Source organism: Ascaphus truei, chromosome 2 (genome assembly GCF_040206685.1).
Source record: "Ascaphus truei isolate aAscTru1 chromosome 2, aAscTru1.hap1, whole genome shotgun sequence".
In the NCBI taxonomy this organism is placed as follows: domain Eukaryota; kingdom Metazoa; phylum Chordata; class Amphibia; order Anura; family Ascaphidae; genus Ascaphus; species Ascaphus truei.
This window is the reverse complement of record NC_134484.1, coordinates 7623505-7639211: the sequence shown is the minus strand read 5'-3', so window position 1 is coordinate 7639211 and position 15707 is coordinate 7623505. Positions and strand designations below refer to the sequence as shown.

General features: G+C 47.3%; 1 protein-coding gene across 1 annotated transcript in view; it reads left to right on the top strand.

Moving 5' to 3' along the window:
- LRRC24 (leucine rich repeat containing 24) overlaps positions 1-13768 on the top strand; it is a 184162-nt gene extending 170394 nt beyond the window's left edge. The window contains exons 3-5 of the mRNA XM_075581224.1: positions 6347-6625; positions 9204-9372; positions 11875-13768. Of these exons, the coding sequence (XP_075437339.1) occupies positions 6347-6625; positions 9204-9372; positions 11875-12881 (1455 nt within the window). The 3' untranslated portion in view covers positions 12882-13768. The remainder of the gene's footprint in view (positions 1-6346; positions 6626-9203; positions 9373-11874) is intronic.
- The last annotated feature ends 1939 nt before the right edge of the window (positions 13769-15707 follow it).

Here is a 15707-nt window from a genome sequence, read left to right as displayed (position 1 = left end):
GAGTTCCTACACCCGGAAACCCCCCCATAGGCCATATTTACATTAATGTGAAGGTGCTGCTTAATTAATGTGGGTCTAACACCCCTATTCAATATTGTTACGCCGGTGCTGCCCGCAGACCAGACCCGTTCCTTTCACTGAGGTGAGGAACGTATAGAAGCACGCACCCGCAGCAAAGGGAGCGTGTCCGGAGTGTGGTGATTTTGGCGTTGCCAGGCCAGGTGTATTTCGCTAGCAATACTTGCCGGTACCGGTGTAGAAATGCCGTTGTCGTTGCCGTTAGCCAAGGTCTGGGATTGGAGAATACTGGAAGGTCGTTTGTCCAAGCAGGGGTCTAGAGCCAGAGAGAGACGTCCGCCAAGCCAAGTCGTAACCTGAGTGAATGAGAGAGAAAACGCCAGAGTAGTAATCCAAGTGAAAACTATGTCGAGCAATGAATGATAGGAAGGACTGGCATTATAAAGTGTGGCTGACCAATCAGAAGTGAAGGCAGACCTGGAGGACTGCGTGGAGCCATTCTGGATAGGTTCCCTTGATTGGCAGACAGGTGAGGACTCTTGTCTTGACAGGAGATCATATTCCTGTATTGGAGGCGGGTCTTCACTGCCAGAGCAGTGAATAAATTAACTTCGCCCGGCGCGCGCTGTTCAGGCGCGCGCCCGAGCAACATGGCGGCCGCGTGAGGTACTGCTGGAAACCGGGGACGCCGAGGACGCCGGGGAACCCCCAGAACCGACGGAGGTGAGTGGCGCTGGCGAGGTGTGCGCGCCACGGCAGCAGGAGGGAAAATATCAGCAGAGGAACCAGGGCGCGGGCGCCGCGATCCCTGATTCCTCACAGTACCCCCCCCTTCAGGATCGGCCTCAGGACGATCCTTCCATGGTTTTGATGGAAACTTCTTACGAAAGCGTTTGAGGAGTCCTGGAGCATGAATATCTTTCAGGGGTACCCATGACCTCTCTTCGGGTCCAAAACCTCTCCAGTGGACCAAGAAGTGGACTTTACCTCTTGAAAGACGGGAATCCAGTAGAGCCTGTATTTCATACTCTTCGTTACCCTGTACCATCACAGGATCTGGTTTCGAAGTGTGATCCGGAAAGAGGCTACTGGAGATAAAAGGTTTGAGAAGTGAGGTGTGAAAGACATTCGGAATTCTCATGCTTTGAGGAAGTTGGAGTCGAAAAGAAACCGGATTAACCTGCTCCAAAATGGAAAAGGGACCCAGGAACCTAGGAGCCAATTTGAGGGAAGGCGTTTTGAGACGGATGTTCTTGGATGATAGCCAAACCTTGTCCCCGGGTTTGTATTCGGGTGCCGGACGACGGTGACGATCAGCCTGATTTTTAGATGTCAAGGATGCTTTTTGTAATGCAGATTGTATTCTGGACCAAGAGTCTTGTAGGAGAGCAATATGTTCGTCCACGGCTGGTACCCCAGAGGATTCTTTAGTAATAGGTAGGCGAGCCGGATGGAATCCGTAGTTGATAAAGAAGGGAGTCTCGTGGGTAGACTCATTCCTGGAAGAATTGAATGCGTACTCAGCCCAGATAAGTAATTCTGCCCAGTCATCCTGAGAATTAGAGACGAAGCACCTTAAGTATTTCTCGAGGGATTGATTAACCCTCTCGGTCTGTCCGTTGGATTGAGGGTGATATCCAGAAGAAAAGGAAGACGAGATACCTAGTCTCTTGGTGAAATTTCTCCAGAACTTGGAGACGAACTGGGAACCCCGATCGGACACGATGGATGTAGGAATCCCATGGATCCGGAAAATCTCTTTGGCAAAAATATCCGCAAGGGCGGGTGAGGAGGGTAATCCTTTGAGAGGGATAAAGTGTGCCATCTTGGAAAACCGATCTACTACCACAAGAATGGTATTCATGCCATTCGACCTAGGCAACTCCACAATAAAATCCATCGAAATGTGGGACCAGGGACGCTCCGGAATAGGTAAAGGTAAGAGAAGACCCTGAGGTTTCTGACGAGGAATCTTGTTACGCGCACATACCGGACAGGACCGTGTAAATTCCAGAATGGTTTTAGCCATATTGGGCCACCAAAAGGTACGACGGATGAGGTCCAAGGTTTTCTTGAATCCAGGATGCCCTGCCGAACGGACGGCGTGTCCCCAGTCCAGTATTTCAGGGATAAATTTGGGTTCCACATACAAAGAGTCTTTAGGAACCACAAGACCGGACGGAATGTTCTCTTGAGACTTGATGATCCTCTCCAGATTCTTGAATGCCACAGCTGCTAAGATTCTTTGTTTAGGGAGGATGGACTCAGTGGTTTTCTCTGATCTCTCTTCAGAAGAGTATTGCCGGGAGAGAGCATCCGCCTTGACGTTCTTAGTGCCGGGAATGTATGAGAGAACAAAATTGAATCTAGAGAAAAATAACGACCAGCGAGCTTGGCGAGGACCTAAGCGACGGGCATTCTCAATGTACAATAAGTTCTTATGGTCCGTAAGGATGGTGAATGGCTCTTTTGACCCCTCCAGAAGATGTCTCCATTCTTGAAGAGCCATTTTGACGGCCAAAAGTTCCCTATTGCCCACGTCATAATTCCTCTCTGCCGATGAAAATCTTTTGGAGAAAAACCCGCAAGGATGAAGTTTATCCTGAGAAGAAAATTTCTGCGACAGAACCGCCCCAGCCCCACAGTCCGAAGCGTCAACCTCTAAGGTGAAGGGGAAATTCGTGTTAGGGTGTCGAAGGATGGGAGCAGAGACAAAAGTTTGTTTCAGTGTCTCGAATGCCGTGACAGCTTCTGGAGACCAAGATGAAGGGTCTGCACCTTTTTTGGTCAGTGCCGTGATAGGAGCGACAATGGTGGAAAAGTTGCGGATAAACTTCCGGTAATAATTAGAAAAACCCAAAAACCGTTGAACAGATTTGAGGGAATTGGGTTGTGGCCAATCCATGACGGCCTTTAGCTTCTCTGGGTCCATGGCCAAACCTTTGTTGGAGATGATGTATCCGAGAAAAGAAGTGGAAGACTGATGAAAAATGCATTTCTCCATTTTAGCAAACAACCGGTTCTCGCGGAGGCGTGAAAGCACAAACTTCGTATGGATGATATGATCCTGTAAGTTTTGAGAAAAAATAAGGATGTCATCCAGGTATACAATGACAAATATATTAAGAACGTCTCGGAAGATGTCATTGATGAAGTCCTGAAAAACTGCCGGTGCGTTGCATAACCCGAAGGGCATCACTAGATATTCGTAGTGTCCGCTACGGGTGTTGAAGGCAGTCTTCCATTCATCGCCCTCCCGGATGCGGATGAGGTTGTATGCCCCACGGAGATCCAGTTTAGTAAAGAGATTGGCCCCCTGAAGTCTATCAAAGAGTTCGGAGATGAGTGGGAGTGGATAACGATTCTTCACCGTGATATGGTTCAGACCCCGGTAATCAATACATGGTCTGAGAGTACCATCTTTCTTTTTGACAAAGAAGAATCCAGCCCCCGCAGGAGAATTGGAATGACGTATGAAGCCCCGCTTAAGATTCTCACGAATATATTCGTCCATAGCTTTGGTCTCGGGCAACGAGAGAGGATAAGATTTGGCTTTCGGCAAGGTATAACCAGGTACCAGATCAATCGGACAATCGTAGGAACGATGAGGAGGTAGAAGTTCAGACTGAGCCTTGCTGAAAACGTCCAAGAATTCGGCGTATGGAGAAGGCAACTCCCTCAGAGAACTTGATGTATTGGCTAATAGAAAGGATGGTTGCTTGATAGAGGAAAAGGGTTTCTCTGACCTTGACCTCCAGTTAATAGGGTTAGGAGACACCCAATCGATGAGTGGATTATGCTTCTGTAACCAGGGCAAGCCAAGCGTGATAGGTGTTCCTGGGGCATGAATAACATCAAAACCCAGAGTCTCTTTGTGAGAATGAGTAGAAAGGGTGATAGGTCCGGTCTCTAAGGAGATATAAGCTGGGGTGAGAGGTCGATTATCAATCCCGACCAAGGCAACGGGAGAGTCCTTCCTGGAAAGCGGAATTTGATTTTGCTCAGAAAAGGTTTGATCTATGAAATTCCCTCCTGCGCCGGAATCGATAAATGCGGCAGTGGAGGTGCGGAAAGTCGGTCCTGAAAGGGAGACGGGAATAGTCAATCTTTTGGGAAGTTCCCTTCTGGGAGGGGGACAAGGAGATTCAGTACCCAGAGAGCGCCCCTTCGTACTCACTGGGCTTAGTCGTTTCCCGGAGATGGAGGATGGTTACGGGTACGCTGCTCAGAAGCTCCGCAATGATGGCACGATTCCCCAGTAGAGCGAAGTTGTCGTGACGGTACCCGAGGTTGCTGAACTCCAAGTTGCATCGGCTCTGGAGCCTCCAGCGCCGGTAACGGGGATACGACGGGTCTCTGGTTAGTAGAGAACCTGGAAAAGGAAGCACGGAAAGGCGTAGCCCGGGGAAGCTGACGCTGAGCGCGGCGTACCTGAAGGCGCTGATCCATACGAGAAGCCAGGGTGATGAGATCCTCCAATAACTCTGGCCTGGTGTGGGAAGCAAGTTCATCCTTCAGAGACTCCGATAGACCTTTCCAGAAGGCGGCGACTAAAGCCTCCTGACCCCAATGAGTCTCAGCTGCTACGGTTCTGAATTCCAAGGCGTATTGACCCACAGGCCGACGTCCCTGTGTAAGCTCTAGCAGGGTATCAGAAGCAGTCTCTTGACGTGCGGGGATATCAAAAACCTGTCAAAAGTCCCGTCTGAAGGCCGCGTAATCGCGGGTAATATCAGGGCGTAGTTCCCAGATCGGAGAGGCCCATGCCAGTGCATTACCTGTGAGCAGACTATATACGTAGGCTACCTTTTTCCGGCCAGTAGCATACAGCTGGGGAGCCATCTCGAACTGGATCTCGCACTGGTTGAGAAAGCCACGACAGGTGTGTGGATCCCCTGCGTAGGGCCTTGGAGCCGGAATCTTCGGAACTGAAAATGAAGTGGAAGATAAGTCAGGCTGCGCCGGGGGTGCAGCCGCAGGCGGAGCCTGTAAAGGGCGGTCCGATACCTGTTGGGAGAGGAGAGCCACTTGATCCGTTAAGGCCTGTATTTGTTGGTACATGGCCGTCATCATAGAGTCCACAGTCTGGTCTGCGTCTTGTGGGCTCGACATAATGTTACGCCGGTGCTGCCCGCAGACCAGACCCGTTCCTTTCACTGAGGTGAGGAACGTATAGAAGCACGCACCCGCAGCAAAGGGAGCGTGTCCGGAGTGTGGTGATTTTGGCGTTGCCAGGCCAGGTGTATTTCGCTAGCAATACTTGCCGGTACCGGTGTAGAAATGCCGTTGTCGTTGCCGTTAGCCAAGGTCTGGGATTGGAGAATACTGGAAGGTCGTTTGTCCAAGCAGGGGTCTAGAGCCAGAGAGAGACGTCCGCCAAGCCAAGTCGTAACCTGAGTGAATGAGAGAGAAAACGCCAGAGTAGTAATCCAAGTGAAAACTATGTCGAGCAATGAATGATAGGAAGGACTGGCATTATAAAGTGTGGCTGACCAATCAGAAGTGAAGGCAGACCTGGAGGACTGCGTGGAGCCATTCTGGATAGGTTCCCTTGATTGGCAGACAGGTGAGGACTCTTGTCTTGACAGGAGATCATATTCCTGTATTGGAGGCGGGTCTTCACTGCCAGAGCAGTGAATAAATTAACTTCGCCCGGCGCGCGCTGTTCAGGCGCGCGCCCGAGCAACATGGCGGCCGCGTGAGGTACTGCTGGAAACCGGGGACGCCGAGGACGCCGGGGAACCCCCAGAACCGACGGAGGTGAGTGGCGCTGGCGAGGTGTGCGCGCCACGGCAGCAGGAGGGAAAATATCAGCAGAGGAACCAGGGCGCGGGCGCCGCGATCCCTGATTCCTCACAAATATGCGGCGAAGCAGCTTCTCCATAGCAAGCAAGACTCCCAGTGACATTCACTTCAATGGATCCCATGGGCTTCCCTGCTGGGCAGACGCTGCTTTACTGCATATTGAATACAGGACAAAACCTTTTAAGAAGCAGGCATTGTGGCTTTTTCAAGATGGCTGCCGAGCAGGTTTCTGCCGGCGGGCCAATCAGTGGGGGCGATGTCATCGGTTGCCTGGCTGATGTGTTGCTCACCAATAGCTTTCTGAAGATGGATGTTTGTTTCCATTGCTGACTGGGGGGGAACTGGGAGACATTGCAGTTGATATTATTTACAAATGCAAAGTGGTGTGTTGCAGGCCTGTCTGCCAAGGTAAGACGGACATTGTTCTGAGTCCATGCACGGTACCACTACTTTTAGCGCTCTGGTTAATGTACTTAATGGGATAACCCTTAATCTAGATGTGTGAACTTTGCTCTCCTTTCAGACAGCGTTCCTGCAGGACAATGGCATCTCTCAGATCCAGCAGCATGACCTGTCTCCTCTCACCGGACTTCAGTACCTCTACATCCAGAACAACACCATCTCCGGGTTGGAGCCGGGAGCTTTCAGGGCTCAGCAGCACCTGGTGGAATTAGCTCTCAATGGCAACCGTATCCATCTCATCAACAGCAGCATCTTCAAGGGCCTGGAGCACCTTAGGGTCCTTTACCTGGCAGGGAACCAGATCACCAGGCTCCTGGCGTACACGTTTTGTGAACTGCAGGTAAAAGCGAGTATATACAACTATACTGTGTACTATGTATAGTACTATATATTATGGGGCGTATTCATTAAACTGCTGCGCGCCGACCATGGCACGATCTCCCGGAAACTGCCATTGATAGTGCTGATCGTGGCACTATCACATATTGTTATGTAGAACTGCAAGTGCAGAATAGTATGATACAGGCACGACGAGGACGGCACAGATGCACATTACAAATGTACAAAGCCCTGCATATCTTCCAGCCACCCCTCCCCCTCTGTGAGGAAAGGAAGTTGGGCTGGATTTATATGTTTTAAATTGGGGAAGGATTACATTAGGTGTATCAGATAACACAGGGAGACTAGTATCAAGGAAAATTTGGAGCAAAACTGAATGATTTTGATCTTGGCTTATTCAGGGACGGACTTACCTTATTGTTCATTTCTGTTCCCCCCTTTGCAGCTCTGCCTGCTAGTCCTTTATATTTCAGTTGCATGTTTTCCCTGCTCAGTGCCTGTGTAATCGATACATTATTGTTACATATTCCCTTCTTACACTGCCAGTAGCTGGTTGCCTTGCCAACCTCTTTAATCCCCCTGGCTAAGTGGATTTGTCCATACTCCCCTGTCTGTATTCACAGGTAGCATAGTCCTGTCACTATTCCTGTGTGACAAAGATTACTCACTTCCTTTTCCATCCTAAGCAGGCTGAGTGAGTATCTCTCATGCTATCTACCTCCTGGCAAGGCCATTCCGTTTTTACCTTCCCTTGATACAAAGCATTCCACATAGAGAAGCACTCTCTTACCACTCCACAACATCTACAAGTACCCTTTATTTGCTGTGACTTTCCCAATAAAGTTAAGAAAATACATCCCTGGATTGTTGTGCTTTCAAAGAGGGATGAGTTACGCTATCTTGCCTCATTCACATCCTACACGTGACCCTGGTTCCAGAATACTGTAGTAAAAACGAAGACAGTGTGCTTTGGGGTCAGCACACAGAAGCTGCAGTGACACAGCTTCCAGGGAAATCAGGTACTGCACAAGCAAGCAGCTTTACACAGTACACAGAGAGCAACAAGCTCTATACAGCAATATAAAGCACAGCCTCTACACAGCTAAACAGCAACAGTACAAAAGGCAGCAGCACTGCATACAGATACTGTAGTGCATCACACACAGAACTTTCACTGCCCTATTCTGCCTGAGTCCACCTTCTGCATGGCTACACGGTGAGGTACTAACATAACACCCACCCCTGTGCACGTCCCCACGGCTGAGGTCATCAAGGACCAAAATCCCGCATCTCACACTCAATTCTCCTCCTCACTTTTAATGCTTTACACTCCTCTGCCCCTCCTTACATCTCAGCCTTAATCTCTCGTTATGCACCATCCCGACTCTTGCGGTCTTCTCAAGGATGTCTACTTTCTACCCCCTTAGTATCTAAAGCCCTCTCAAGCCTTAAACCTTTCTCACTGACTGCCCCACACCTCTGGAATGCCCTTCCACTCAGTATCCGAATAGCACCCTCTCTATCCACCTTTAAGACCCACCTTAAGACACATTTGCTTAAAGAAGCATATGAATAGCACTGTGGATAATCCTGGACACATGATACATAAAGCTTGCCCCCCTGCAGACGCACTTACTAGAATTCACTCCTACTGTCTCTGTACGTTCTCCCTACCTACCAATTAGACTGTAAGCTCCTCGGAGCAGGAACCCCTCTTCCTTAATGTTACTCTTATGTCTGAAGCACTTATTCCCATGACCTGTTATTTATATTATTTGTTATTTATATGATTACAACATATATTACTACTGTGAAGCGCTATGTATATTTATGGCGCTATATAAATAAAGACATACAATACCATGCCACCGGACACCCACCAGCGTGATGCCTCTTTAACCGTGGGCCTCGTTGCCGTGGCACCGCCATATACCTGTTTATGCAGTGGTACCTTAATAAAGAAGTGCGCAAAAGTTTCCCCGTGCGCACCCCGGCCTGCTCGCCTCGGCGCCTTGTGCCCTCCCCCTCCCCCCGCTCGAATCTAGTGTCAAATGGCGTCATATATATATATATATGTGTGTGTGTGTGCACACATACACACACAGTCCCTCCAAGCTCAGAACCCAAACACACCACACCATATATATGTGTGTCAAAAGGAGTATTACTGGGATTGTGACCTCATGTACCGGTACCGGTATATAACTAAACACAGGAAACCCCCGGTGCTACACCCAATATGAAAAACGATTTAGTTAAATACTTATCTAATTCATTTTATGTATGTTTGTATTTGTATGGTAACAAAACGTCAAATGACGACGCGTTGCTATGACACACAGATGCCTCTGCGACACTGCAGGGGAAGGGCCACTCTTTAAGATAAGTACCCCCACTACTTCCAACGGAGGGGCAAAAGCTAAGGTCGACCCTGTTGACAGAAACACACAGGTATATATATAGTTGTACAGTTGTATTTACATTTATATAAATATATAAATAAATATATATATATATATATACATGCATACTGTATATCATTCATCTGTTTAGAAGAGTGTTTATTCTCTTTGTTCTAGCGACTGCAGGAGCTGCACTTACAAGAGAACGGCATGGAGAGCCTGCAGGAGCAGGCATTTTCAGGGCTCTCCTCGCTTGCGCTGCTGGACCTCAGCAAGAACAATCTTCGCACCATTAGTCGTGCCTCACTCCGGCCGCTAATCAGCCTGCAGGTGCTGAGACTGACAGGTAACCAGGGGAGCAGGTGTGGGGGCAGAATGACTGATATCAGGAACTGTCACACCCAGGTATATTGCAGACGCAATGAATCTTTTGCAATCAGAGTACATTTAGACTGTGATAGTGTCAATTGCGTCACAGAAACTGCTCTGATCAGCACCATCTGTTTAATGAGCTACCCCCTTAGAAACAAATATTTTTCTTGCCTTTATTCGTGCCGAATAGAAGAAACTTCTTAAAGGAAAGTATCCCCTCCCCAATTATGCATGAATATTTAATTTTTTTATTTGAACTTTGTGGGTGGGAAACCGAGGTGCCAAAAGGGTAAAGGCTGCAGCAGTCATTCCCAATGGGGATTATTGCAATGTTCCACTCACTGTGGGGTTTGCTGCTGCTCATCAAAACATTCCACTTTCAATGGAGTTTGCTGTACCCCAGTGCAATGCTCCACTCTCCATGGGTTTTCTGCTCCTCGTCGCAATGTTTCATGCACTGTGGGGTTTGCTGTTCCTCATCACAACGTTCCATTCTCCATGGGGTTTGTTGTTCCTCATCGCAACGTTCCACCCTCTGTGGGGTTTGCTGCTCCTCATCACAACGTTCCATTCTCTGTGGGGTTTGCTGCTCCTCATCACAACGTTCCACTCTCTGTGGGGTTTGCTGCTCCTCATCACAACGTTCCATTCTCTGTGGGGTTTGCTGCTCCTCATCACAACGTTCCATTCTCTGTGGGGTTTGCCGCTCCTCATCACAACGTTCCACTCTCTGTGGGGTTTGCTGCTCCTCATCACAACGTTCCATTCTCTGTGGAGTTTGCTGCTCCTCATCGTAACGTTCCACTCTGTGTGGGGGTTTGTTGCTCCTCATCGCAACGTTGTACTCTCCATGTGGTTTTCTGTGACCCCTTCGCAATGTTACACTCACTATGGGGTTTGCTGCTCCTCATCGCAACGTTCCACTCATTGACGCCAGCTGGCTACGCTCCACAGGACACTCTGCTTCAAGATGAAAAGAAATACATACAGTAAAAAAATCTGAGTATAGTGAATTGTTGCATTAACCAAGTTCCTTAAATATTTGACAGAATACTAGTCTTTGAGGTTTATACCACCTGCGCCATTCCGCCCATCTCCTTTCGGGGAAGATAGGAGAACTCTCCTGAAATTATAAAGACAAATCACATTGGTACTTTCATGGCAACCGCTCTTTTTTCTATATAACATGGCACTCAGGAATTGGGTCCCCATCATATACAGTATCATGATGCACATTGTCACCGTGCCTAGATCCCTAATTTCCCAGAGAAGCAAAGCACAGTCATAGTATGATTCACCATGACCTATTGGGAATGACTAACAAAGCATTTTTTCTATGGAGGTTTGTGGTATAATGTGAGACATGATAAAAAAGAAGACAACAATGTGAAAACTTTCTTATCGGGATGATAACATTGGGTGTTCGGTGGGTCAAAATGACAGAAAGCGGACAGATGGTCTCCGTGGATCAAGGTAATACAAGATATTCAGGATTGCTCCATATAAAAGATGTGTACTGGGAACCGCCCGGCACGGCAAATCCTACTGTGCGCCGGTCACCCTCAGCCAGAGATGCTGGAGGAGCATGTAGAGAGCCCTCCTCTGCCACCGGCTGCGTGCGTACGCTGTCTCAGTTGATGACATCAGCAGAGAGCGTCAATAGGGAGAGCGCCCTACCTGAGGAAGCTAACTAGCAAAATGCGTAGGGTTATCTCCTTGGATTGCCTGGCTTCACATGTAATGTCCTACTCTTTGCACGAACTACGGGCCAATCAATTGCTGCGTAAGCGCCGTAAGGACCCTCTCTCCCTATGGACGCTCTCTGCTGATAACATCAACTGAGATGAGATGGAGTATGCACGAGATGAGATGGGAGGAGGGCACTCCACGTGCTGCTTTGGCGTCTCTGGCTGTGGGAGACCGGCGAACGGCACACAGTGGGATTTGCTATTAAAGACCGTGCTGGCCGATTCCCAGTACACGCCTTTTATTTGCAGTGATCCTGAGTATCTTGTATTACCTTCATCCACGGAGACCATCTGTCCACTCCCTGTCATTTTGACCCACCGAACAGAGTATTCTACTCATGTGAGATTAAACCACTACACACCCAATGTTATCACCCCGATAAATACATCTACACATTGTTGTCCCTTTTTTTTGTGCATAGGTACTTTTTGGAACATTTCTACTACAGGGATCAAGTGTGGGGCCCTTGGACTTTTAGCTGCATTAAGGGAAAAATCTAGTGTAGTATATTGTATAGTTTAAGTGACTGTGTTTATGTGCTGTTTTATCTCTCTATATCTATCTCTTTCTATCTATATATATCTCTATATACTGTATATAACTATATCTCTATCTATCTACGCACACGCACACACAGTCTAAGAAACCAACATCCACTGCACTTCATCAAGATTTTCTAAATCTGTCCCTGAAAGAATGACAGCTATATTTTGTTCTGTATCCTTAGAAAACCCTTGGAGATGTGACTGTGCGCTGCACTGGCTCAGGGCCTGGATGAAGGAAGAAGGCCAACGTCTCCTCAGTTCCCTGGACAAGAAAATTGTCTGTTCCGAGCCACCCAGACTGTCTCATCAGAGCCTCTTGGACATCTCTGGCAACAGCCTCATCTGCATCCCTCCTGTGGTCCTTGTGGAGCCCTTGGAGGTGACGGCCCGTCTGGGAGATGAGCTTAGAGTGTCCTGTCGAGCTACAGGATATCCCCAGCCACTGGTTACTTGGAGAAAGACTGTCCATGCCCGGACCAGTCCACCCAAGGTCAATGTGAAATCCACTAGTAGCAGAACCTTTGAGCTAAGCGAAAGGAGCGTGGGGGAGCAGTTTGACTCTGACACTGGCAGTGGCATGCTCTTTCTAAACAATATCACCATGTCCCATGCTGGGAAATACGAATGTGTAGCTTCCAACCCTGGTGGAACAGCCAAGGTATTATTCCATCTAACAGTTAACCTGTCCAACCAGCAGTCTCGCTCATACCCTTCTGTGGACATCAGCCAAGAGCCGTTATATGACTTGGAAAGCATGGATTTCAATGCACTGAGTATGGCAACCCAGACTGCCATCGCCATTGGGATCTCCCTGTTGACCCTAACTGCTCTTCTGCTTATTATCATGATCTACAGAAAGCACCACAGGAGAAAAAAAGCCAAGAAGGAGGAGAACATCCTATATGTCAACGACTACTCTGATGGGCCCACCACCTTCGCCCAACTGGAAGAGTACAGGGATGAACGTGGACACGAGATGTTTGTGATTGATAGGAGCAAGGCCCATTTCCCTACCTACAAGGACACTGAAGGGCTGGGCAGTTTCTCTGGACTCTCTGAGCTGGCCGAAGAGCTGCAAGACCAAGGCACTCAGACGCTGGAGGAGGAAGCAGAGCGACAGATCAACGATATATTTATAAATCAGGGGCTTTTGTTTCAGCAGCAGATTGCATATGAAATACACTGTTAAAGGACAATAGATTTAAAAAAACGGTATAATGTATGCTGGTTCATGGTTGGTGGGATTGGAGGTAAAGGTGAATGGGGGATTATGAACAGATGATGCTGGGAATTTTAATATGGTTTAAGTTTTATAGGCCTTTGGAGGGGGGGTTACTAATTAAGCAGGCTGCATCAACACCATGTGGACCATCAGTTATTTAACATTCTGTCCCATAGCTTCAGTACATTTGTTTTTAAGCTTGATGCTAAACTCTTAATCCCTTCGTTGTCAGAGGGATCAGCGACCCTCTGCAGATCAATGCGCCGGTGGTCCCCTCTGGCAGTGAAGTAGCTACACAGGCACGTAAAAACGCTCAAGATATGATCATTCCCACAAGTCTTCTGTATGTCAAGTACATCCTCCTCTAGCTGTGACATAGACGTATCCGCATATTGCTTACTGACACATGTATGTAAAAGTGCAGGGACTCAATGCATGCATACAATGAATTTCAGAGGTGTCATCAATCAATGTGCGTTGCTGGCTCCCAGCACTGAAATCTAGTAAACAGTTGTGTCACTTAATGGCAAGACCCGAATCCCTTCCACTACAGTAACTCCAGTTTGCTGCCTCGGTTCCAGCGTGTGATTTGGGGAGTGTTGGATGTACATGATTCGCATACTGTATTCTACTGAGATGGGTCAAATTCTGAGTCTTTTTATTTATTTTGACACCTTTTCTTTGCATCAAAAAATCCTCCTATGTCTGAGTTGTCAGAAACCCCATGTTCATAAATAGCCCCTATTTTCTCTTTCTTGATTTTATAGGTTGGCATCTAAGTTTCCTTTTGTATATGGTGGGGACCGAAAAGGGGAAATTCTTATCAACTTATAAATGACCCTTATTTTAACTTACCTGTAATTGTATTCCTTTATTTTTGTTGATCTATTTCCTATTTCCTCGCAATTAGTTACACAGATTCTCTGACACTTCACAGACGCCTTGTGACATAACTGCATAAAGACATACAATACTACATCTAATACTTTGGCATCAAAGGGGGTTTACAAACAGGCTGTATTTACATATCCAATTGTAAAGACAGCAGGAGATAGCCACAGCGCTGGGTATAATGGGACACCTTTCTGTGCGTAATGCGTTTTGTTACTGGCCGTTTCATTAGGAGTGTGAGTATTTCCTTTGGGAATAAAAAGGTTTCACGATAGGTTTTATATTGAAGAAAACTCACATAGATGTATTTATTTTTTTAATTCAAAGGGCTCTCCTTCAAAAGGGACCTGCATTCTCTCTTAGCTGAAAGAAAAAAGTGCAAAAGCAATGTAGGGGTCATTGTATATGGACCATTTTCGGACAGAAATCCACATAGACTTCAATGGTGATTTTTGGGCCGAAATTGGCCCTAGTGGCCACTACTTCGGAGTATGAAGAATTGACCCGTTAATGTGATGTAATGTAACCATGCTTAACCCAAACATGTGTCTGTTCTGTGGAAATATAGAACCTATTTCAACAGGGATTATGTATATAGGGGGAGTTTGCCTTTTAAGTGGTTTCTCTAACCCTGCCCTACCCTGACCCATCGTGGCCCACCCTGCCCCTGCCCCTGCCCCTGCCGTCTCACCGTATGGAAGAGCTGGAGGAAATCAAACCCAAAGTGTAAGAAAGGAAATCAAACTGCAGGTGTAATTTTAGGCATGTCACCCTGGTTTTACTCCTGCCTGGGATAAAACAACATGGAAGACTGAATCAGGTTTCATTCCAGTCTGCCCCCAAATTCTTTGGAAACTACCATTCAATTCCAGACTTCTTAGAGTATACATCAGATTTATTTCTTGCTGAAGGCACAGAATGGCAAAATCACAACTACTTCAGAATCCCACAGATAAGAAAGAGACCAGGTTGTACCTACTGTGCCAATAAATCTGTTATACTACCACTGGCACTCCAAAGCCCTTCTTGTCCTATGGAAGTTCCTTTGGGGATGATCCCCTGTCTCTGGCAGGAGCCCTGCAGGTGGAGGCGCTGCACCAACTAGAAGGCTATCCTGTACCCCAAAGCTCCCTACCATCACGGACACTCTGCCTCCTGAGTACCAACAGGTGAGCACCACAGCACCATAAGACCTACCAATCTCCCTTGGGGGGGGGGGGTAAGGTAGGGGTGTTACATATATGTTAATAAATAGATTTGTCAACAGTTGCTTGTTTCTATGGTTACCCAACGTGCAATAAGTCGCAATACTGTCTTAAAGGGGCCGCCCAATATAGGATGGAAGTGAACAAAGGACAGTACGTTAAATGTAGCCGATTGACACTTTTTTTTTGTGATGTGTAGCTCCGGGGATTCCGGCTTCGAGAGGCTCTTGCCACCTCATAAGTCACTATTACTGATTGGTTCACTGGCTCCTTTCTATCGGCAGCCATTTTAAATGTACAGAAGCTCCTTGGATATCAGAGGTAAGTAGCTGCTAAGCCAGGAGGCTCCCACTGCCAAGACAGCTGTGCTTAATGTAGGAAGCCTGGTAGACAAGCGTATTGCATCTTACGCAGTTTGATAACCAGGGAGAGGTAGTAAGCACACACGCTGTATCTCTCTCTCTAATCAAAGAGCTGACAGGAAATTAACATTACAATGACCCCTCTACTGATTGCTGATAGTAAGAAAAGGGGATGAAAGAAATTCCCTACTATGATTTATGATGGTAAAACAATGGGATACGAGACAAAAAGGCCCCAATGCTAAAATCCAACGACAAATCATTTATGATGAAAAAATATAGATAAAATACACACTGTAGTAATGTACTAAATAATGTGTCATATTGGATGTAGC